General features: G+C 50.3%; 1 protein-coding gene across 1 annotated transcript; it reads left to right on the plus strand.

Moving 5' to 3' along the window:
• Positions 1-9,079: 9,079 nt before the first annotated feature.
• On the plus strand, positions 9,080-20,651 carry FEM1A (fem-1 homolog A). The gene is made up of 3 exons (XM_037885852.2): positions 9,080-12,993; positions 19,082-19,144; positions 19,227-20,651. The coding sequence occupies exon 1, from the start codon at positions 9,264-9,266 to the stop codon at positions 11,301-11,303; it is 2,040 nt and encodes a 679-aa protein (XP_037741780.1). The 5' UTR covers positions 9,080-9,263; the 3' UTR covers positions 11,304-12,993; positions 19,082-19,144; positions 19,227-20,651.
• The last annotated feature ends 2,518 nt before the right edge of the window (positions 20,652-23,169 follow it).

Raw genomic sequence — 23,169 nt, forward strand, 5'->3', positions numbered from 1 at the left:
TGGTCCCATTATCTTGTTTTTCTCTTCTCTACGTGACTGCTTCCTTCTAGCGTTCCCAAATACGTATTGCATTGACTCACTTCGGCCAGCCTGGGACACAACCGGGAGCTGGGCAAGTTGATAGCGCTTTGCACAGCAGCGCACCACCAGGAGAAGCTGGGGGTGGAGGGGCTACGTGAGCAGGAGGTCCTGCCGAGCCCCCGTGCGCTTGAAACAATGTGATCTGCATCCTCCTAGGGGGTGTGGGCCCCTCGCTGCGAGAACGGAGCGGGAACAACCCCCTGACGTAGGACAGAAGGTTACAATGAGATGTGGGACTGACCCACGGAGGGCACTGTGGAGAGGGTATTGGCCCACTGGGGGCAGGATCTGTCCCCAGAATGACAAGCAAGGGCCTGCAGGAGGTGGGGAAAGGTGACAGATGAAAAAACTAAAGAGCTTTTCCTAAGCTGTAAGGAAGAAGCGCTGACACTCAAGGTCTGGCTCTGTGTGGAAGACTAGTGATTTTGTTGTTCTGACTTATAAAAGTGACAACAAATCATAGCCTGCCAAACAGCACAGACCACAGCCACCCACCGACAGGACACGCCTCCATACAGCACAAACCTAGCCACCATATGGCCCGGACTCCAGCTGCCCACCGACAGAACACGCCACTGTACTGCCCAAACTCTAACCACCATACGGACCAGACCCCGACCACCCATCAGCAGGACATGCCGCCGTACAGTCCCAATCCCATGTTAACTCTCATGCTGAAAATTAACCTTAGGCTTAAGTGCTTCAGTGGATCTGGGCTTTAGACTGTAAACTCTCCACGGCAGGCATTGTGAGTTGTTCTAAGACTCCGCTCCTGTTCCCTGGGAAGTCAGTGGGAGTTTTGCCAATGGCAGCAGGAGTATCTTGGTAAAGCGCCGTGTACATTTACTTCTCTGCACTAAGAAGTTCTGTTCCTGTTATTGCTAATAACATTTCACTCCCACCTTCCATCCCTACCATTCACAGCATTTTGAAAAGGAAGGGCAGTTTCCTCATCCCCACTTGCAGATGGAGAAAGGCGAAGTGATTTGGCCAAGGCCTCATAGCAAGTCAGTGGCACAGCTGGGACTAGAACCCCTAAGAACAATAAGAGCTTCTGGATGCTGAAGTCTTTGGAAAATCTGGGTCTTATCTAGGTGCCTGACTAGACACTGAGCTCTGGCTGTGATAGGGTCTCTCTCTGCTTGCTAATGCCAGGCGCTGACTCCTCCAGTCATGGGCAGAGAAGGCCTGGCAGACCCCGTTACGCTGGCCCTTAATTTTTATTGAAATTTTTATTGAAAACCTAAAAGATAGAGGGTAAGAATTTTAATAGCACCTAAGTGACTTAGGAGCCTAAGTCCCATTGACTTTCGTTGAGACTTAGGGGCTATTGAAAATGTTACCCTACAAACATAGATACCTATGCAGACTTTATAGGGAACCGATACAGCATGTATGAAAGGACAAAAGAAGTCCCCTGATCTCCTAATCCCTGTCTTTAAGGTTACAAACATAGACTGCACTCCCAGCAGCCACATAGTCCATAACTCCAGGCTGTCGGGGGTTCCCATGTTTCTTTGTTTGCGGTTGGTACTGAATGGAAAGCATTCTCTAGCCCTTAGAACACAAGATTGGAACTCAGGACTCCTGGGTCCTATTTCCAGTTCTGACACTGACTTGCTGTGTGACCTTGGAGAGAAAGTCTCTCCCCTTGCCTGTGTCTCTGTTTCCCTATCTGTAAACTAAAGATAACAATCTCCACCTCTTACAGTAATGATGTCACATATGCTGCTATCTAGCTCAATACATCTCTGTCCCCCATCACTGTAGTACCTGAGCACCTCACAATCATTAATATATTGATCCTCACAGCCCCAGGAGTGGTATCTACAGACAGATAACAGCACAGGGTAGACTGAGTGCTTCGCCTAAGGAGACACGGGAAGATGATAGCTGAACCAGGGACTCCTTGCATCTCAGTCTGGTACACTGTCCACAACACCATTCTTCCTTCCACCCACTAATCGGTCCTTCCTGTTTGTGGAGGGTTGGGTTCTCTGATCCTCAGCTGGAAGGCTTCTTACCCATTGCTGTTATTGTCCTGGATGGGCAGTGAGATGGAAGCTGAAGCAACATTTACACCAGGAAACCCAGTGCCAAAGAAATTCAACAGCTCCACAACACAGCAGCCTGTGATGATGCACCAAAGGACAGGCCTGTTCCCCCGTGCCCACCTGCTGCGTGCAACTCTCACTCCAGTCACGAGAAATTAAGTCTGCAAAAATTCAGCCGCTAATGTTCAAAATTGCCAGGCTTGTGCCTAATGGAAAGGAAATAACATTCATTTAGCGTTAGCCAACGTGCCTCTCCACCTCCCTTGTCTGCCACTGGCTGATCAAAAACCCTTCTTCACAGGTAGCTGTGGCCTCAGTGCCCTATTTAAGCAGAGGGAATAATGTCATCGCAAGCCTTAATGATTAAAGTAGTTATAGGACAAAAGCCCCTGCGGTGAGTTGGATATTGGGTCACTCTCCCTGCTAATGTCACACTGCCATTTCTTGGTATTTTTAGAATTCTCCCCTTTGTCGAGCAAATTTATTCTTCAGCTGCTTAAAAGCACAGGGGATGTTGTCCTCTAACAGCCTAGTAGCAACAGACTGGCTTCCACTGGCTCCTGGAAATTGGCCATGGCCGTGAAAGCTGCTTGGAGACCGAGATTATGAACTAAAGAGAAACCGGACTGCAACCCCAGAGCCAAACTGCGGGAAAGTTCTCAGCCAGACCCAGTCATCAGCCTCAACCGTTCACACTAGAACCAGCTGAATACAAAGACTTGGGATAAAATTGCCAAACGTGTCCAAGTGACATAGGAGTCCCTTTTCAAAAGTGATTTAGGCACTTAAGAAGTCTAACTGAAAGCCAAAGGACTTAGGCGCCTAAATCATTTAGAAGCTTTTGGAAATTTGATCCCAGATCCAAACCCCTCCACACTTTGGGGAAAGTGGAGTGGAAATGAGGGGTTCCAGACCCATGATCGCACCATGTCACCGTGGTTCTGAATCAGACATCCAACCCCTTTTATTATCTATTTATGGTAGCACCCAGAGGCCCCACCATGGATCCAGACCCCAGCACTCACTCTTTGTTCTACAGACAAAGAGTGAGACACAGGCTGTACCCCCAGAGAGCTGGAAGTCTTAATAGAGAAGGCATAGATTATTATCCCCATTTTACAGGTGGGGAACCGATGCCCAGCGGGATTAAGTGATGTTCCCAAGATTGCACACGGACTCTATGGCAGAGATGGGAATTGAACACAGACCTCCTAAGTGCCACTTCAGTGCCTTAACCACAAGGACAGCCCTCCATTTGCTTTTCAGAGCACTGTCTTTATTCCAATGAAGGCGCTTGCATAACCACTCCCGCAGTCGGTACTGTGTAATTCAGCTTGTCTGAAAGGGAACATGAAACGGCAATATAGAGAAAAATTAACTCCCCCCGGGCACACAGCCCTGTCGAACTGTCTCATTTTCACCTTCTCTTCATCCCCTCTGGTATTTGAGTTCCCGGTATATTTGCAGAGCACTGCAGAGGGTTTTATCTGCACCATAGTGACCATCTCTTAGGCAGCACTTTGCAAGCGTCCTACCGGCCAGGGGCATGACAGCTCAGACCGCAGAGCCTTCTGTTAAGTCAGTGGTTCAAATCCGCCCCTTGCCAGCCATGGACGAAAGTTGCTTCTGAAGGCTGTTTGGTAGCCTGGCAGAAATGAGATGATCAGGCAACAGACCTGTCCTAGGAAGTTACAAACTGTACATAAAGCTTCAGCCCACATACGGCGCTTAATTTGTGCCAGGGCTGAGCCCTGGGACCTCTGGGCTTGGCAGTTCATAGCCTTGGCACCTCTGTATGAAAGTAAAAAAACTGCTTGAGCCCCAGGACCTGTTTCATTATAAATGAAGCACCACCCACACAGCTGAGATAAGAGAGCAGTTTGCCCTGTATATGAGTTGATCACATCCCAGAGGAGGACAGGTGCACGTACCCCTCCTCTGTACGGGCAGTGACTCCTCCTCATGGACCAAGTCCCAACACTTGGAGCTTTTCCATCACATCCAGCAAATTTGGTTACTTCCTGTGACCTTGGCCACTGAGACATGGGCGAGGTCAGCACTGATTCGTCCCGAATCTCTTTGAAGATTGTCCAAGTTATCCAGGAGGTACAGGGTTCATTGACAACAGACCTCCACAACACGAAGTACGCCCACCAAGAAAGCCCTCTGCCCTGAACTATAGCTAGGCTAAAGAGGCGGCTCATTTCCGAGAGCCAAAGGCATTGCACCTGCTTACACCACAGCCAAATTTGACCCGTGGCTGCTGGTCCTGGAATCAGAAGCCGCGGAGGTGGCTCCCTGTGCCTATCCCAAGGAGATTTGCTCACACTTTCCTGGGCCAGGTGCTATTCACTGGCTGTCCCCTTCCCTCATTGCAGGGTTCCAGCCCAGCAGAAGTGGGAGCTGTGGCATTCAGAATCATCTCCAGTGACCAGAGGGCAGAAATGCCCTTTGTCAGTGTAACAAGGTAGTGCCTCTTATGGCCAGAGGAATAATCACCCTGTTCCTGGGTCCAGGGAAAGTGGATGATGGCCTCACAGCAGTCATTTGGAGAGAGGAAGTTGGTCCTGGGGATGAGTCAGTGTCTGGCAGAGGAAAGACGTAGGAAAACCGCAGATCACTGTTCCTTCAAGGGCCCAGAACCAGGAGCCCTGTAGATTTCAGTAGCTCAGCCAGAGGTTACAGGAGTGGGTGGGCGCAGTTCTGTGGCCTGTAGCATGCAGGAGGTCAGACTAGATTATCATGATGGTTCTTTAAGGTCTAGGAATCTAGGTGTGAGCAGAGCAAGGCTCCCCTCTCTCCCAGTCAAGCACAGACAGGTGTTTGGGGTTATTAGACCCACCTGGGAAGGATTAAGAGACTGATTAGATGAGTAGGCATGGGAGGCTCCAAGCCCCCACATAGGGAGATGCTCAGGGGGGAAGAAACAGCCCCAGGAAGGAAGACTGTGCAAACAACCCCTGATTTTGAGGGGTTCAGCTACAGTCCAGTGAGGCCAGAACTTAAAGCCACAGGAATCAGAACTGTGGCACCCTAGATGTGAGGGGTTGAGCCACAGGACGGGGAGGCAGGACTGCCCCTGAGGGAAGAGTGTACAGGCTAGGAAGGCATGGACTGGGAATGCACAGGCCCCATGGGGGTGTGCTGTGAAACCTTAAAAATAAAAGGGGAAGTGAGTAATTTGAATAAATTATACCCCACCTTCCCCTAGGGGAAGGGGAATATTGTTTTAAAGACTCTGAGTATATGTGAATTCTTTTGGGGCTCAGAAGAAAATTGAGGCAGGGTGCAAGCAGGACCACCTCGGGCCACAAGGGGGTGCCCTCAATGGCATCTGTCTACAGTCAGTCAGTTAAAGGAGGCAGGGACTGTACACGCTTCCCACATGTGATGCCTGCAGGGAGCAACTTTATTGTCCTTGCGTTGGGCCGATTGTTGCACTTCTGAGGCTGTCAGTGGAAGGAGCTTCTGAGAGCAAGGAGTGAGGACATGGAGGGATTTGGATGGAAAGAAGTTGGAGCACCCCCAGCGTTGGTCCCTCGTTATATCTTCGCTTGTTCTCAGCATCGCCACTAAGCCAATTTCTTTATTCATAGCACAGATGTTTCTAGAGGCTGCGGCTGCCCTAAGATGATGAATGGAAGGTGCCAGACGCCTTTGGTGGAGCAGCTGGAGTAAGGCTTTGGTGTAAGTACCCAGTTGTGGGCCCGAAGGAGCCTGTAGGGTGCTCCCCTAGATGCCACCTGCCTCTCATCGGAAGGGCGTTATGACAGAGTATAAATTAATGGACACTTCAGATTAAAGTGTCAGTGCATCTGATCACTATAGCAACATGAAGAGGCAGGGAGGAGAGGAAATGTGTTTCCCCCAATGTCTTTACCTTGAAATTGCAACTCATCCAGGCTTTTAAGTACCCCAGCTTTCCTGTGTGGATGCTCACACACAAGGACACGTGTTCACACAGAATATTCTCACATGTATGCACACGCATCCAGGCATGCCCACACAGACCATGCTGTCACACATCTGCTCGTGTACGTACAGACGTGCACGTAGATGGAGACTCACCAACCCTTAAGGGAATACAGTGACCCCATCCCACACCTGCGCACACTGACTTCCGGCATGTATGCACTCGTGCACACACAGACGCTAATGCACACCCACTGTTCTCAGACATATACAAACACAGGCGCACAGGCCTATGCATTCTCTCCTGTGTGCACAAGAGACATGGGAACACTCACATAAACACCCCTACACAGCCACTGTATCCTTCTGCACACCCACGTTCAAGCACAGAACTGTGCTTGTGCACGCAAACCCATGCCAAGGATGCGTGGACACTCGTGCTCACTTACAAACATCCATGTACTTTTGCGCACTAAGCCACTCAGAACTTTGGCACCTGCCACACACAAATCCTGCTCTCTCACATGTGCAATCACCACCTCACGTGGGAGTTAAGGCACAGACACCCCCCCCCAGCCCTGATTCTCAGAGACGTGGAGCACCTGCTGCCCCCACTGACTTGAGGTGAAAATCCAGCTAATGCTGTTTGTTATGCAAAAAGCAGTTTCTTAGCAACTAAAATCATATTCTCTGTAAAGGCAACACCCATTAGCAGGATAATCCCAGGTAATTCCAGACAAGACAAAACAAAATTAGGCTAATGTGGGCAGCTATAAATAAAACATAACAAGTAAAATTCCCCCCTGTACAGATGCCCAGCACGAGGCATCTGAGCCCTCAAAATAGGTCTCATTAACTGTGCTGGCCCTCTGAGCAGGGCTGAATCTCACCCACACATGAGCATCCTGCAGATATTTAATTGATTTGCTCTCATTTGGTTTGACAGTATTTTTGACCCAGATCCTCAAAGGTACTTAAGCATCTAACTCCCATTGATTTCAAATGGGCCAATTAAGAAGGTGGTTTCTGAGTTGTGGACACTTGCCCATTAGGACTGAGACCCAGCAACTCACTTCAGAGAGGCCGTCAGAGAGTAGGGAGCTGAGGTCACTGTGCACCTGGGCTGAACTTAAACACCTTGAACTTCAACTTCTGCAGATGAAACGCCCTTTGGCCAATCTCCTTAATCGCCCAGTCCACTGGGGTGGCAGCTGGTTACCTACTTGTGATCCATTCTGCCACTCATCAGCAATGCAGCCAGGACAAAGTCATGGAAATGAATGGTTCAGTTGAGGAAGGCCAGCCTGCTTTTATAACATTAATGAAACACTCTAAGAGAACTTTACAAGCAGGGAATTGTGCCTCTGCACAAAGAATACAAGTTGGAGATGATCTCTGCTCTCACCCATGTGCTTCTCTGTTCACCAGAGACTGAGAAGATCTTCAGAGGCCAAGCTCACAGTGCCCAATTCAACCCTGGTGCAAGCAGGTGCAGCTACGCTGAAGTCAGTGCAGTTGTGGCTACTTTCACCAAGGGCTGAATTATGTATTTCCTGACTCCAGTCACACGATATAAGTCAGGGTTACAAAAGATTATGCTCCTTGTCTCGTGGCAGGAGTCAGCACACACTGGTCCCAGTGGCTACTGCTACACACATTCTGATGTTTATTATCTCTAGACCACATTGTCCCAGCCAGGAGTTCATGGGACCCTCCTGAAAAACAAAAAAGCGTCATAGATATATTACAGCTGCTTCATTTACATTTGTAAAATATACCGAGTTAGGGCTGTGCAAAGCACAGTGCATGGCACAGCTGTGTTTTTGTGATGTTGCTCCTTGTAACTACTGTATTTGGAGTTTAACCAGTTCAAGACATTTTTAAAAATAAAGGTATCCGATTCAATTTATACATATTATGATGAAGTCACAGCGGAAATCTCAAAAAGCCAAGGTCCTGTCTGCTTTGAATGAAGATACAAAACACTTTTTGCAAAGCTCGTGGAAAGCCACCGTGTCTTTGGGAAAACATTTGCCTTCTCTACCCCAATGTGCGTTGGGACCAGTTGACTGACCCGAAGCGGCTGCATTTCCTTCCACAGAGTCCTGTTTGATGTCGCTACACAAAGCGATAGGTGCTATATGAACATCTAAGCTAGGAGAGATGGATGGAGAGACAGTGGGATGGGATGGGTAGAGAGTGGATGCTGGACGGATAGTGCGGGAGAGGGATGGGGGAACGGTGCAGGGGTGCTGTGAGCCACCGAACCCAACTATAAACCCTGTATATGATGGAAACCCCTTCAAGCCCGGGGATGCGGCAGCCCCCCCCAGGACCACTGTCTATGGAATGGGGTCGATGGGTGATGGAGGAAGATGGGGAGGTCGCACCGTTACATCCATTGACCAGAGCGCATTGCGTGCTGGGTGCGGTTGCCATCTTTGGTTGGAGGAATTCCTGGAGGTTTCCTCACATGACATAATCTTTAATTGAAGATTAATCTTCGATTCCTGGAGACTCCAGGACAATCCTGGAGGGTTGGCAATCCAAACGAGCACCGCAATCCCATCCCCCAGGCCACAAACCCTCTGGCAGGCGTTCATGTGCACTAAATGCTGGGAACCCGCCCGGAAGCGGGAGGGATGAGCTGGGACCTCTGTGGAAACTCACACCACGCTGAGGTTAGACAACTACATTTCCCAGAACCCCCTACGCCCACGAGCGGCCCGGCCGGCTCCCGGAGAGGCGACGCCCCCCATTGCACTGCTGGGAAATGTAGTCTCCCGCGGGCCAGGCTCCCCGATGCTGTCGGCGACAGGGCGGCGACGGCAGAACTCCATTTCCCAAACTCCACCTCGCACGCGCCCGGCGTCGCCCGCGGGCTCCGGCGGCGGAAGCTCCTTCCCGTTGCCTGCTGGGAAAGGCGGTCTCCTGGCCGCCCGGCTCCTCCTTGCAGGCCACGGAAGGGCGGCGCCGGATAAACTACGCGTCCCACAATTCCCCGCTCTCCCCATAGACGCTCGGGGACGCCATTTTGTTTTGTATTAAGACCCTAAGATGGCGGCGGGGGAGCGGCACTGAAGGTTGCTGCCGCCGCCGCCGCCCGAGGCCGGGGTCTCCGTTGGGCGGTCCCCGTCCCTCTCTCGCGCCCCTGCCCCGGGCCCGGCGGAGCAGCCGCCCCATGGCCAGGGGGGGCCCGGGCCGCTCGCCGTGGCCATGGACCTGCGCACGGCCGTCTACAACGCGGCCCGCGACGGGAAGCTGAAGCTGCTGCAGAAGGTGCTGGGCAGCCGGAGCCGGGAGGAGCTGGAGGCCCTGACGGCCGGGCCGGGCGGAGGGGGGACCCCGCTGCTGATCGCCGCCCGCCACGGGCACCGGGAGGTGGTGGAGTACCTGCTGGACCACTGCGGCGCCCGGGTGGAGGAGGGGGGCTCGGTCAGCTTCGACGGCGAGACCATCGAGGGGGCCCCGCCGCTGTGGGCCGCCTCGGCCGCCGGCCACCTGGCGGTGGTGCGCTGCCTGCTGGAGCGGGGGGCCTCGGTGAACCAGACCACGCTGACCAACTCCACCCCGCTGCGGGCCGCCTGCTTCGACGGGCACCTGGAGATCGTGCGCTACCTGGTGGGGGAGCGGGGGGCCGACCTGGAGGTGGCCAACCGCCACGGGCACACCTGCCTGATGATCTCCTGCTACAAGGGGCACCGCGAGATCGCCGGCTACCTGCTGGAGAAGGGGGCGGACGTCAACCGCCGCAGCGTGAAGGGCAACACCGCCCTGCACGACTGCGCCGAGTCCGGGAGCCTGGAGATCCTGCAGCTGCTGCTCCGCGCCAAGGCCCGCATGGAGCGGGATGGTTACGGCATGACCCCGCTGCTGGCTGCCAGCGTCACCGGGCACACCAACATCGTGGAGTACCTCATCCAAGGAGGGCTGCAAAACGAGGAGGGGGGTGAGATGTTGGGGAATGAGGACGGGGTCTGCGCCGCAAGGGGGCGGCAGGAGAGGGGTTGTGGTAGTGGCCAGGAAACGCATCAGTGCTGCCCCGAGGAAGGGCAGCAAGAGGGCCAGAAGGGATGCTGTGCCACTAGCCAGGATGAGCAGCAGGGCCCTTATGAGTGCTGCAGTCGAGGGGCTGCTGTAGAAGCCCTGGAGCTGCTAGGAGCCACCTTTGTGGATAAGAAGCGTGACCTGCTGGGGGCTCTCAAGTACTGGCGAAGAGCCATGGAGCTTCGGCACCAGGGGGGGCAGTACCTGAGCAAGCCTGAGCCCCGGCAGCTGGTGCTGGCTTATGACTACTCTCGGGAGGTGAGCACCCTGGAGGAACTAGAAGCCCTGATCACTGACCCGGATGAGATGCGCATGCAGGCACTTCTGATCCGAGAGCGCATCCTGGGCCCTTCTCATCCAGACACCTCGTATTACATCCGTTACCGGGGGGCAGTCTATGCTGACTCGGGCAACTTTGAACGCTGTATTAACCTGTGGAAGTATGCCCTGGACATGCAGCAAGGCAATCTGGAGCCCCTCAGCCCCATGACTGCCAGCAGCTTCCTTTCTTTTGCTGAGCTCTTCTCCTATGTGCTTCAGGACCGCTCCAAGGGCACCTTAGCTACTCAGCTGGGCTTCTCCGACCTCATGGGAGTGCTGAGCAAAGGGGTCCGGGAGGTAGAGCGGGCGCTTCTGCTTCACAAGGACCCGGTGGCTGACTCTGCACAGTTCACCAAGGCACTAGCCATCATCCTCCATCTGGTCTTCCTGCTGGAGAAGGTGGAATGCACCCCTGAGCAGGAGCACCAGAAGCGCCAGACCATCTACTGCTTGCTCAAGTGCAGTCCCAGGGCCAAGAACGGGTTCACTCCCTTGCACATGGCTGTGGACAAGGACACCACCACAGTGGGGCGCTACCCGGTGGGCAAGTTCCCATCGCTCCATGTTGTGAACCTGCTGCTGGAGTGTGGGGCTGACCCAGACAGCCGTGACTATGACAACAACACCCCGCTGCACATTGCTGCCCAGAACAACTGCCCGCTGATCATGAGTGCCCTGATGGAGGCCGGGGCCCACATGGACGCCACCAACGCCTTCAAGCAGACAGCTTACGAGCTGCTGGATGAGAAGCTGCTTACCAAGAGCATGATGCAGCCCTTTAACTACATTACCCTCCAGTGCCTTGCTGCCCGTGCCCTGGACAAGCACAAGATCCCTTACAAGGGCTTCATCCCTGAGGAGCTGGAGGCCTTCATTGAACTTCATTAGGGTGGGAGGACTGAAGTCAGCAGCCTTTCCCACAGACCCGCTCATCATCCCTAAGAGGGAGGGAAATCCAAGGTCTGGGGGCAGATCCTTTCCCTGGGTGCTGGAAGCCTTCGTTGCATTGAGACAGGCTGTAGCTATTGTCCTTTCCCATCACTGAGCTTATCCTACAGGGGAAGGAAACTCAAGAGCTTGTCGCTGTGGCTGTCTTGCTTCCTCTTCATCCCCAGGTGCCTGAAGCCTTCACTGAACCGAACCAAGAGGAGGCTGCAGCTGCTGCCTTTCCCCTTCGCTAACCATCTCATCTTCAAGGGAGAAGGCAATTGGGAGATTTTGCAGGAGATTCCCCTGTATCCTTCCACCTGTCCCCTTCCCATAAGTGCTGAATTAATTCGGTCGTTATGCTTTAGGGTTGCTACAAATTTGCATATGTGCACCCCACCCCAAAGGACTGAACCAATAGTAATGCAAGCAAAGGAATAAAATATCCACATCTTCAATTTAATCTAGTCCCTTTTTCCTTCCCACATTTGGCACATAAGCCTAAAAGCTGGGTGGCTAGTGCCCAGCAGGGCTAGTTGCCATTTGCACAACTTTCCAGCTGGATGTGGTGATTACCCCCCCCCCAACCCCCAAGAAAAATAGCCATGTAACAAGTGGTGCAAAATTGTGAGATTTTTGATGGCTGTTTGCAAAGCTGGGTTTTCTTTTTCCCTGCCAGAGCCAGGCCCTGGTTGCTCTGCAAGGTTTCTCCAATCCTGTACTTCCATTTCAAGGCCAACCTTAGTAACATGGTTTTGTCAGCAAACACTGGCTTATATGAAGGAGGGGACTTCTGATTTTTTTTTTTTTTAAGTCAATATGGCTTTGTGGCTGGCAAGAGCCTCGATCTTACCAGTTTTGCAGGGGCCAGCCCCTGTGCCTACGTAAACTTAGCTCTTCATGGACTCAGTGAGGGTTGGCCCATCTAGAATGGTCTGCAGGCCAAAACCATGTTACTTGAGCTGGTGCTTGAGATCCCCTCTTTCAAGCCATTCCAGGATCAGAGAATGTTTGCAGGGTGGACAGAGCTTGGAGGTTTCTTTAAAGCAGGTGAGCATTTGTTGCAGTGTGGGGTGACCCAGGGTTGGAGGAAAGAGCAGGCAAGGAATGTTAATGAAGGATAATTTTTTTTATTTTTAAAGTTGAATGGCACTGATCTACTGGGCTTTGAAGTGTCCTGTTCTGCGAACCTCCTTTGAAAGGGCCACTGACTCTTGCTGTTCTTGGCTTTTGGTTCTTTCTGCAGCTATACTAAGTATGGTGCTAGTTTAAAGTTTGAAATAAAAATCTGACTTCATCTGGCTACTCCTGGGGTGAGCTGGTTTTGTTTAATTAGGACCTGGACAGAAGTTTGTTACCCATTGCCTCAGGGCACATATTTGTCCACCTCAGCAGAACCCTGCTTTGTGTTGAGCAATTGGTGCTGGCAAACATGATGCAGTCCCTGCATTTTATTTTGTCTCAGCAGGAATGACTGCTTTGGCAGTCGGAGTGAAATGCATAGCTGCGGGTGAAACAACTGCCCCTCTGAGCTTTCAGGAGAGCAGAACTCTTGATAAATGCCCATGCACTGTGATCTAACGAAGCTGCTCGACTAGTATTTACAGGCCAGCTGAACCATAAACCTCAATAATCCAGAGTTCTCTGCCCGGTAAGGATATTGTAGAGCCGCCATTTAGTTTTGCAGTGTTAACTATTAAATGTTTTATTTATGAGGCAAGAAGGTTTAACTCTTATCAAGGTGTAAAGTGCAGGGTTAATTTAGGTACAATGTTTTCCTCCTTGTGGCTGATACGGATTAAACTGCACAAATGACTTCACTTTGTGAGCTGATGAGTGCTCCTAACTTTAAATAATAAAACAAAACAAATGCTGATGGAATGCAAATGCCTTGGAATTCTTTGATGCTAGGACTGTGTTTTTAGGATCTCAGTTTCATTGGGGTCGGGGGGCAGAGGAGGAGAGAGTGAAATTCTTTGAGCAATAAATGGGAGGAATTGCTCATAAGAATGGCCATACTGGGTCAGACCAAAGGTCCATCTAGCCCAGTGTCCTGTCTTTCAACAGTGGCCAATGCCAGGTGCCCCAGAGGGAATGAACAGAACAGGTAATCATCAAGTGATCCATCCCCTGTTGCCCATTCCTAGCTTCTGGCAAACAGAGGCTAGGGACACCATCCTGGCTAATAGCCATTGTTGGGCCTATCCTCCATGAAGTCAGTGGATCTCCACAAGAGCGCAGTGGGCCATGCTATCATCGTGTGTTGTTGGATTTAGGGATCTTAATTTAGCAAAAAACAGATTAGCTGCCTACATTGTCTGTTTACCCTTCTACCTACATTTCTCTGTTTTGTCGCTGAAAATAGTTTCCCTTCTGTTTCTAGTGAGGCTCGCTTTCTGGCTTTCCTGCATTAGCACCATACTGTTGTCATTGGGATGGAAAAATTGCAGGGGAAGGTTTAAACGCAAATGCATTATTTTAATCAGCATTTAAAATGAATGAAAACATTCGCTGTTGGGAGATATTGTAAGACTTCTTAAGTGTATTTCAATAAGTTTGTAAACTTCAGGCCTAAACTAGCTGACTGTCCCTGAACCCTGAGTTTATGGAGTTTGTCAGTTTGGTCACAGCTTTTGGGTCAGATCCTCAGGTGGTGTAAATCAGTGTAACTCCATCTGTGTCAGTGGAGCTATGGGTGCTGATTTTAAAAATATAGGCTCTGGGAAGATTGTCCTAAGTGCCTATAGATCTTGGATGCTTCGGTTGCTGGATGGCCAACTTAAGTGACCTTAAAGGTGCCCTGACTTTCATAGGGCAGGTGCTCGGTGCATTCTGACAGACAGGCTGCTTTAAGGTGTCTCAGGTTGGATATCCAAATTAATAGCCACTTGGAAATCTTGGATGTGGTGTGTGTTTTTGTTTTTGAAAGGGACCCATTCATACTGGGACATTATAGCTGCCATGGGCCCCTTCAGGACATCCTTTGATTAGCTCCCCTCTTGTACCCAGAGCAGTCATGAGGCTAGTAATAAAGAGAGCCCTTAAAGGGCAGTAAGAAATCTGAAGCTGTGACCATGTGATCAGGTAACTGTGGAATCTGGCCATTGATTGGAGCCTCATGAAAGGGGAAGCTTCACATGGCAGAAAGGCCATATTTATTTTGCACCTTGCAATTACATGTTAATGGTAATTACTGGGTAAGTGAAATCACTGTGTGAATTGAAGTATAATTACCACGTAACAGCCATTATTTACTGTAGGTGTTGGCTGGGCCGACTGCCGTGCAGGGTAGAACAGGCAGTTGCCTGACGCCGTGAAATGTTTAGGGACTGTTTTACTAACTGGATGATTAGCTGGGGCGGAGGGTAGAGATTTTTTATGAGGGCAGTCATGAACCCTGGCTTATGTTGCTCTCCTGAAACGATCCTGCAAATTCTCCCTTCACAGATTTCTCTTTCTTTTTGCTTCTCACTTTATTTTTTAAATGCCAGCTCTGATTCCCGCACTCAGCTCCCCGGACCAATAAATGGCTACTGTGCGGGTCTCTGTAGAAATGCAAAGAGGGAAAGATTCACCTGAGGCTTTTCTGGGGCCAGTTGCTAGTGCCCTTCTATGGAGATCTCTTAGGCTCCCTGGATCATCCCATGCTCATGTTATATGATCAGTGTTTACAAAGGGCAGAGCCTGGAGTTTAAAGATAGGGATAGCATCAGCATTTCCCTGGCTCACAGGGCATAGCAGGAGCACTTAGAGGGTCACAAATGCTCAAAAGTATCTCTGGTGAAGACAGGACCTGTGTGGAAACCCTTGGGGATGTCAGAGATAGTTATACGCTTCCTCTTGGGCGGTCACAGGACACAGCTCACATTGGGGTTTCCTATTACTGCACACTCGACGGGCCTGGGGGACAGCTGAAACTTTCAGAGAGCTGGTGTGCAGAGAAATGGAAGTGCTGTTAATTAACGGGGCGGGGGGGGGGGGGGGATGCCCCATGGATTCAGTCAAGTTGGATTTTTCGATAAAGGGCATTTGGATCACTGGAATTATACTGTATAGCGGACTAGAGAGATATGACACAGACTGCTCAGGTGCCAAAATGATGGAGAAAACCCCCTGTTTAAAACTAGCCCTGCTAGAGCTCAGACAAGCCTGGGTGAGACTGTAAATGTCCCAGCAAAGTCCTCTCTCTTCCTGGGGGGGGTTGGAGAGAGGAACACACAGCAGAATTCTTCCTGACTCCTAATCCCTTCATACAGTAAAATCCTTTCCTCTCTCTCCTCAGCAATCCGTCTCCCCTCTCCTTTGCTTGTGGCACGAGTCCCATTGAATCCAATGAGACCACTCCTGTGAGCATGGTTATTTGCACAAAGAGCGTCTGCAGGATCAGTTCTGTAGCTTGGCCACAAGCATACAGACCCCATTGTCATTGTTTGTTATATGTATGGAGGTAGTGCCTCAAGGAGAGTGGGGTCCCTTGACTTAAGCACTGTACAAACACACAACAAAGAGCTGGACAAGCTAGGAAAACATGCAGATAGAACAGACTAGAGGAGTACAAGGTAACAGACTGTTAGAGCCTGGTGATAAGCAGTGTCCTAGCATGGCATGGTTGAGAGTTTTGTAGGTAAATTTTAATGAGGGTCTTAAAACATAACTAGTACCTCCCCTTAAGAATGTGCATTGAAATACGCACACACGCAGCTCTGTCCTGACTGCCCTCCACAACCAGCCTGTGTGCTCCCTAGTTAAGGAAATCTGCCACCCTAAAGGGAGAGTGCGTGATTTTAGTGTGGGAGTCTCAGGCAAAAGGTGTTAAAAGTGAACTGTAAAAGTCAAAAATGGGGCTGTAGTCTCTTTTTGCTTTCCTGACGGGTGGGTTGTGTGTGTGCGTTTAAAAAACAAATGCTTGGTTTTCACACCAGAAATTCAGGACTTGGAAATAAATGTCAAAAGCACTTGTGGTTGTTAGGCACCTAAATCCCATTCTCAAAAGTCACCTATTTGTAATTTTTACCCTTTCTCTGCCCTGTTTTTCCTGGCTGTGTCTTTGGTTGGCTGAAGAGCTAGGAACATGAGGATCTCACTGGTACCAAGTGAAAGCTGAGCGGTTGACAGGGCAAAGGGATTTTGAGTCATTCTGGTTAAAATGCTGTGGGTGTTGCTTGACAATAACGCCCATTGGCTTCAAAGCCAAAAGTGTCGGGAAGGAAAAAGCGCCTTGTAAAAGGTTCTGTTCCTCCTCTGTCTTTCACTTGAGAGCTGAGAAAGCTGCTCTCCCAGTTCTCTGGTCCTGCCTGGAGACTTCTGGCAGAAATGGGTAAGACTTGACATTCCTGGTACATTTAAAGTATAAAAAACATAATCAAAACTCTATAGGCCAGGCCTCCCCTCCCAATGTGCCTCATCCCAACAATTTGAACTAGCCCAGTAAGAGGGTCCCATCTGCACAAACTACATCAGTTGCACTCTGTTGTTGAGTTGTCAGCCCCTTCACCTGAGCAGTCCATTCTGCTTCTCCATAAATGTGTCATGTAAAACATGGGGGGGAGGTATTACGTATTCCGTTCCCTAGGAAAAGGTGGCACTGGGTATCAGAACAGGCACCACTGATGTGTGCCTGGAGTGGTAACGCAATGCCTAGGCAAAGGAAGGTTACGTAAGGGGAGGGGAAATGCTGAGAAGGAAACTCTGGATCCTGGCTCCTGCCATTCCCTTTGGAAGCCCTGAGCAAGCGCTATAAAAAGCAAGTCACGCTTGCCACTACCGAGTCCCGCTACACAGCTAAAAATAAAAGCCGAGCTGTTCTGGCAGTGGAAGCCACAGCCTGTGGGGTTGGTTATAAAGGAGCAGTGGGGTGCAGGCCCTGGTCTGGCTGGGAGGGGCAGGTTGTGCAGGGGGTCGGAGTGTGTGATTTGGCGCTCGCTGGCTCACCCATCCTCTTTCATCCAAGGAGCTCCCAGGTGAGCTAAGCCTCACGCCATCCCTAAGGGGGAGGGAATTACCTCCACGGACAGGGACAAAGAGGGCAAGTGCCTAGTCCGAGCTCACAGTGTGCTGGACAGAGCTCAGTGCTACTGCCCCCCAGTCCTGTGCTTTAACTACTAGACCACGTGTTCTTAAGGGGTAGCGGCTTGGGGCTGGAGGTGATTCCCAGGGCGGGTGGACATACCTGCGCTACCTCTGATTGAGCTAGTGCACTAAACGTAGACGTGTAGCTGCAGTGGGATGGGTTTGCTGCCCAAATATGTCCCGTGGGGCTGGGTGGGATTGAACTGAGGGCGGCTAGCCCATCCTGCTGCCTCTGCAGGCTGCTAGGCTTTGGTTTTTAGCACCTTCGCTTGATCAAAGCCAGGGCCACGTCCAGCGCTGTCCAGGCCCCACCGAGAGTTTTCAAACAACACTGCACCAAACCCCAGAGCTCTATAACCCAGCTTGTCTTCCAGCTGGACCCTGTCACAAGCTGTTTTAGAAACCTCATGAAAGGATTGTACACCTACCCGAGCTGGAAATTACACCTCCAACCCAAAGTGTGGATGCACCCTTAGTCTGATACAGGGTTGGACTAACTCAGCAGGCACCACCTCCTGCTATGTGTCTATGACAGTGCAAGGGGCTGCGTGATGCAGTGAGAAGGAGCTGGCGGGATGCCGCAAACGGAGATGTTTCTCCCCCTGAGCTGTGACTCTCACATTAAGGGCAGTTCCTTCGCTTACATATCAGATAGTTGGTCCCTGCAGCCTTATCTGAACGGGGATTCAGCGGCTCTCTCGATCCCTGCCCCTTTGCAGGATAACCATGACCCCTCTGAAGACAGGCAAGGTGCTGCCATGTGGCTTGATGGACAGAGGCAAGGGCCTCTGGGTTGTTCCCTGGCTCCCTTGTCCCTGTTGTGAGCCATCTAATTACTCGATGGCTTCATGGCACTAGAGAGCCCTCTACTGCCAGACCTGCTGAATGGCTGCAGCTTGAGGTAATGTCAAGAGACGAATGACCAGGGAGGTGGTGGATATTTTACTCAAAAGTATCTATATCTATGCTATTGTAAATCCCCCTTAAGGTGAAGGTCTGATTCCAACACCCACAGGCCCACCAGTGGAAATCCTCCCACTGCATCCTTAACTCACACTGCTCTTACGGAGCCTAGGCATGCTCGGGGTCTTGTGAGGGCAGGGATGGAGTGCTAGCCAGCGCTCTGCAGCCCCTGGGTTTGGGAACCAAAGCGGAGGGACCAGGAAAAGTGCTTTGTCCATCCACAGAGGGTCTGGCTTGGGCTGCATCCTCCAACCCCCAGGGCTAGTGGTATTCACATGACTCCCTGACAGTTGGCGGGAGCAGTGGGCACAGGGTATTTTTTCCCCCCAAGTGGGTTAGCCTAAACCCTGTCATGGACTAACACAACTTACCAGGGCCAAGCATGGGTGGAGGCTGGGTTCTAGCTCCGCTTTCTGGTAACAACACTGATTTAAAACTCCTTCCAGGCGGGGCCTGGACCGGACAGAAATGGCCCTGGCCCGCCCATGCCTGACTGTGTTCCCTTTGCTATTACAGAAGACACGAAAGGTCATGCTTCCTCCCAGACCACCCCCTGCATCCTGCAGTGCAGTTACTTTCATTTGATGCTGTGCTAACTCTTGCCCTGGCAATGATTCTACTGTCACCATTTGAGCACTGCAAGATCAAAGCAGAGAAACCGGGCTGGGAGAAAGCCTTCTTCAACCACATTATTATTTGTATTACAGTAGCACCAAGGGGCTCCAACTGAGGTCCAGACCACATGGCGCTGGGTGCTGTACAAACATATGGTAAGAGACAGACCGTGCCCCAAACAGCTTGCAATCGAAATAGAAACGACGGACAAAAGGAAGTGTTCTCTCTCTTTTACAGGTGTGGAATTGAGACCCACCCCAGGAGATGAAAGCCCAGAGCCTCCAGGATATTTAGCCTCCTAACCCCCATCAGTGGGAGGTAGGAGTTGAACATTAGAGGATCTGGGCCAGAGTGACTTTCCCAAGGTCCCAGAGGTGGCCTGTGACGGAGACAGGAATTGAACCCAGTTCTCCCGAGTCCCCTCCCAGCGTCTTAACCACAAAAACACCCCTCCCCTCTGAATAGCTTGCTTCCAAAGATGCTAAGCACCCCCCAGTTCTCATTGACTTTGGAGCTGGGGGTGGTGTGGAGCTCCTCTGAAAATCCAGCCTTGGGAGCAAAAAAACTGATGGGGGGAAGGTGGGAGTCAGGATCTGCTTGTGCAACTGACAGTTCTGCTTGGCCCAAAAGTCCCTCTTGGAGGAGGTGGAAGCTGCAGCAAAGTATCAAGCGTTTTGAAATATTTTACATCACAGCCAGGAACTTCCTTTCTGCTGAGCATTTCCCCTAAATACCGAATATATGTTTCTCTGGCTGTGACTCAGCCCGGCAGCTCTTCCTGGGGGAAGCTAATGGAGCTGAGTGGCCCCGTATTGAGACTCTGCCACAGCCACTTCTCATTTTGCTCTCCTGCTTGCGTCCAGAGATGTGACACGGCGAACGTTGGGCACGTCAGCTCCTTGGAAGGCTCTTGCTATTTCACACCCAAAAAAAGGCTCGATGACGGTGCACATAACTCGCATGAAGCAGCAGCTCTGGTAACGATGGAGACAAGAGAGCCATAGAAACTCCACCCAGGCACCACCCCGGTGCTGTTTTTTTTATGAACTTTGCTTGTGATCATGGTCCACCTGCCTGCCCCAGGCAGCAATTAGATCTTACAGTGTCAGACATTGATAAATCCATTCTGGTTGTTCCAAACAGGCCTCACGCAGTACTGGCACTATTTTCTCAATAGCCAGCAGGTAGCTTTGGAAGCATGGACGATGGGCAAAGCAGGGTTTTCTGACTGTGTGAGAATGTTACTCGGCAGAACTGTGCATAGGGAGAACCAGAGCTGCTGGCTTCAGACACTGCTTACTGCTCTCCACCCTGAGGCTCTGGCGGAATGAGCTGGAGTCTCTTCAGACTCATGCATCATCTGCAAAATTGTTGGCCGAGTTCTAGTGGCAGGGTCACCTGTTCAACCCCACTCTCTTCAAATGACACACACACAACTTCATGGCGTAGCAGACCTCGGCCAGCAGAAGCCAGTCATGGTGATAAGACATGAGCCAGACAGAAACCAGCTCAACTCTGCTGCATGACAGCTGTAGTATGGAAGATGCAAATCCCAGACATGCAAAGTTAGTGAAAGAAATCAGGAACCTGTTGTACATTTCAGAAGTCGGGGGACTTTGATTTGGAGCAGCAGTAAAAAAAAAAAAATGAATTTTGAAAGTCTCAGGTGTTAGAGGGCTTATTCCTTCACCCTCCCACTTCCCTGGTCCTTCTCGCATGAACAGAGAGCAACAATACCCAAAGTCCGAAGATGCAAACAATTCAATGTTTATTGGGTTGAACTTCTAGTAAGCTTAAATCCAAGTTCCTTTTTCCTTATTTTCAAATCCCAACTTACTTCCTGTTTGCCCCTAATTTATATAGCAATATTCTCAGCTATACCTTAACCAATCATTTTACTTAAATTTAACTAACCAATCCTAACATATTGTAACATGATTATCTAACCAGTTATATCCCACCACCTTAATTGGTTTACACCCAACAGAATTAACAGACAGAAACAGTCACAGAACCAGACAGAGATTATACAGACAAACAATAGGAAAATGGGGACTACAGTGATAGAACAACACAGAAATGGTGATTTCACACCCCAGCTATTGATAAGTGAGCTCTTGCCAGGCAGGATGCTATCAAACTAAGTTTTCTTTAAAAAGAAAAGGAGTACTTGTGGCACCTTAGAGACTAACAAATTTATTAGAGCATAAGTTTTCTTTAAATCTTCTAGGCTCTTCCCTTTCTCTGGAGGTGATAGATTGGATCACCTTTTTAACAGCCTCAAACTGCCTTATGTCAGTGTGACTGGTGACCGTTCGCTTCCCAGCTGTTGGCTGCCCCTGCTGTTTAGCCAAAGTCCTTAACCTAAGCACAGGGCCTCAGATTGTCACAGTGAGAGAAGGCCCTTGCACAGGCAGACAGTGATTTTGATTCTTTCTTTTATACCTCTATAACTAGTTAAATGATAAACATATACCTACATTCTTAGAGTATAGGCCTTTATGGACAGGCCTGAATATCTGTATCCTAACACCAGGTAACAGTCACCCTTTTAGAAAGGCCAGTTATAGGTGTGTGCATGTCTCATGCTCCGTTCTAACCGGCCACCTCCACCAGCACTGAGTCCTGACCTGGATTTGACCTTCCAGCTCCTGGAGTGCAAATTTACAGTCCCCCGGCTTCATCCCCTTTTAGTTTTAACCAATCAGCCCTTTCCACCTTCTTTCTATTTACTGTGTGTTTTTGTTTTATTTGAATTATGAAACCAGTTTTCCTCTTTAGCTCCCTGCAGCCAGAAATGTGGCAGGGAGGATCTCCCAACAGAATGAATTAGAACAAACCATTCCCGAACACTGGGCACTTTCCCACCCCCTCACAGGAAGTTGCAGTGGTGCAGTCTGAGTCCCAGGCAGTGCTGGGAGCGGGTATAAAGAGCCGCGCTCACAGTAGCCACTTGACAACGGAGTGGTCCACTGGGAAGGACGTAGTGGTGGCTTCACCTGGGCGTACAGGAAGCTCCGGCCAGGTAAAGAGCTGTTCCCCTAAGGAAGTGTCTGGTTCTCTCCTTTTTGTAACTCAGGGAGGAAGAAAAAAGCCAGCTCTGCAACTGCGTTCTCCAGTTCCATCTTTCTCCCTCGGGCTTTTCATGTAGCTTCAGTGAGATGAGAGAGCCTTTTTGTATCAGCTGTCTAATAGTCCGCCGCTTGGGTTTTCTCAACCCCGGGGCAATTTTCTCTGTCTCTCGCTGAGCCCGATGAATTTGCAGTACTGGTAGATGGAACAGCCTCCCCACTGCATACACACTGCACCATGACCACTATTCCCATTCTTTCTTCCGGCAAAATTTGCCCTGGCAGTTGGTGGGCCACAATAGGCAAGGAGCATCTGTGTTTGCACAGCAGCTAGTGGGGCCCTGTTCTCACTTTAGGGCCTTTAAACACGACTATAAGAGATGTAATAATAAATGGGCAATTCCCTCTCTCCCCCCCCGCCCCAATCAGCCATTTTCATAAAGTTGCTTTTCAGAATAGAGCCATACATGGGAGATTTCCCTTATGGCCTCCACCATTGTGTGTATTGGCCAGTTTTGGGGCCTATCATGGGGTCTTTGCAATATTTAGCCTTAAAATCCCAGCGCCTGGAGTCACGTGATTATATAAGAATCTCAGCTTTCCTTTAAAAAAATTATGTTTCTAGCCTTCCTGGTTGCAGTGAACTCCACCCCCCAAGACTCAAGCCCAGAAGGGAGATAAAAAGAACCCAATGTTCAAGTCCCATGACTTTTAAGCCAATCTCATAACTCTTTTTTTGGGGGGGGCCTGATTCATGATGTTTGATTGCAGAGGGATGATGCTGCAGGTTTGTTTCTCCTAATGCTGCAGGGAGGATGAAGGGCAATGAACACATTGACCGTAATTTGAAGGTTGAATCCAAAATGTAAGGGTGCAATGACAATCCTAGCAATAAATATAGTATTTATTGTTATATACATAGGGGAGGATAGACATGTCCTCTGCAAATAGGGAAATTGATAAATCCCATCTTAATTAACAGACAGTTACATCACAGGTGCTGTGAATGGCCCTTTATCTCGGCATTTCTAAAGCATTCATCCCTGTGGCATCTCAGTCCCCGTTTAACACACATTGATTAATTCCGTGGACGCATACAGCAGATGTTG

Source organism: Chelonia mydas, chromosome 25, assembly GCF_015237465.2.
Source record: "Chelonia mydas isolate rCheMyd1 chromosome 25, rCheMyd1.pri.v2, whole genome shotgun sequence".
NCBI classification, from domain to species: domain Eukaryota; kingdom Metazoa; phylum Chordata; order Testudines; family Cheloniidae; genus Chelonia; species Chelonia mydas.

What these genes read in the sequence shown, in the direction of transcription:
- FEM1A (XM_037885852.2), top strand. Translation starts at nt 9,264, where the DNA reads ATGGACCTGCGCACGGCCGTCTACAACGCGGCCCGCGACGGGAAGCTG.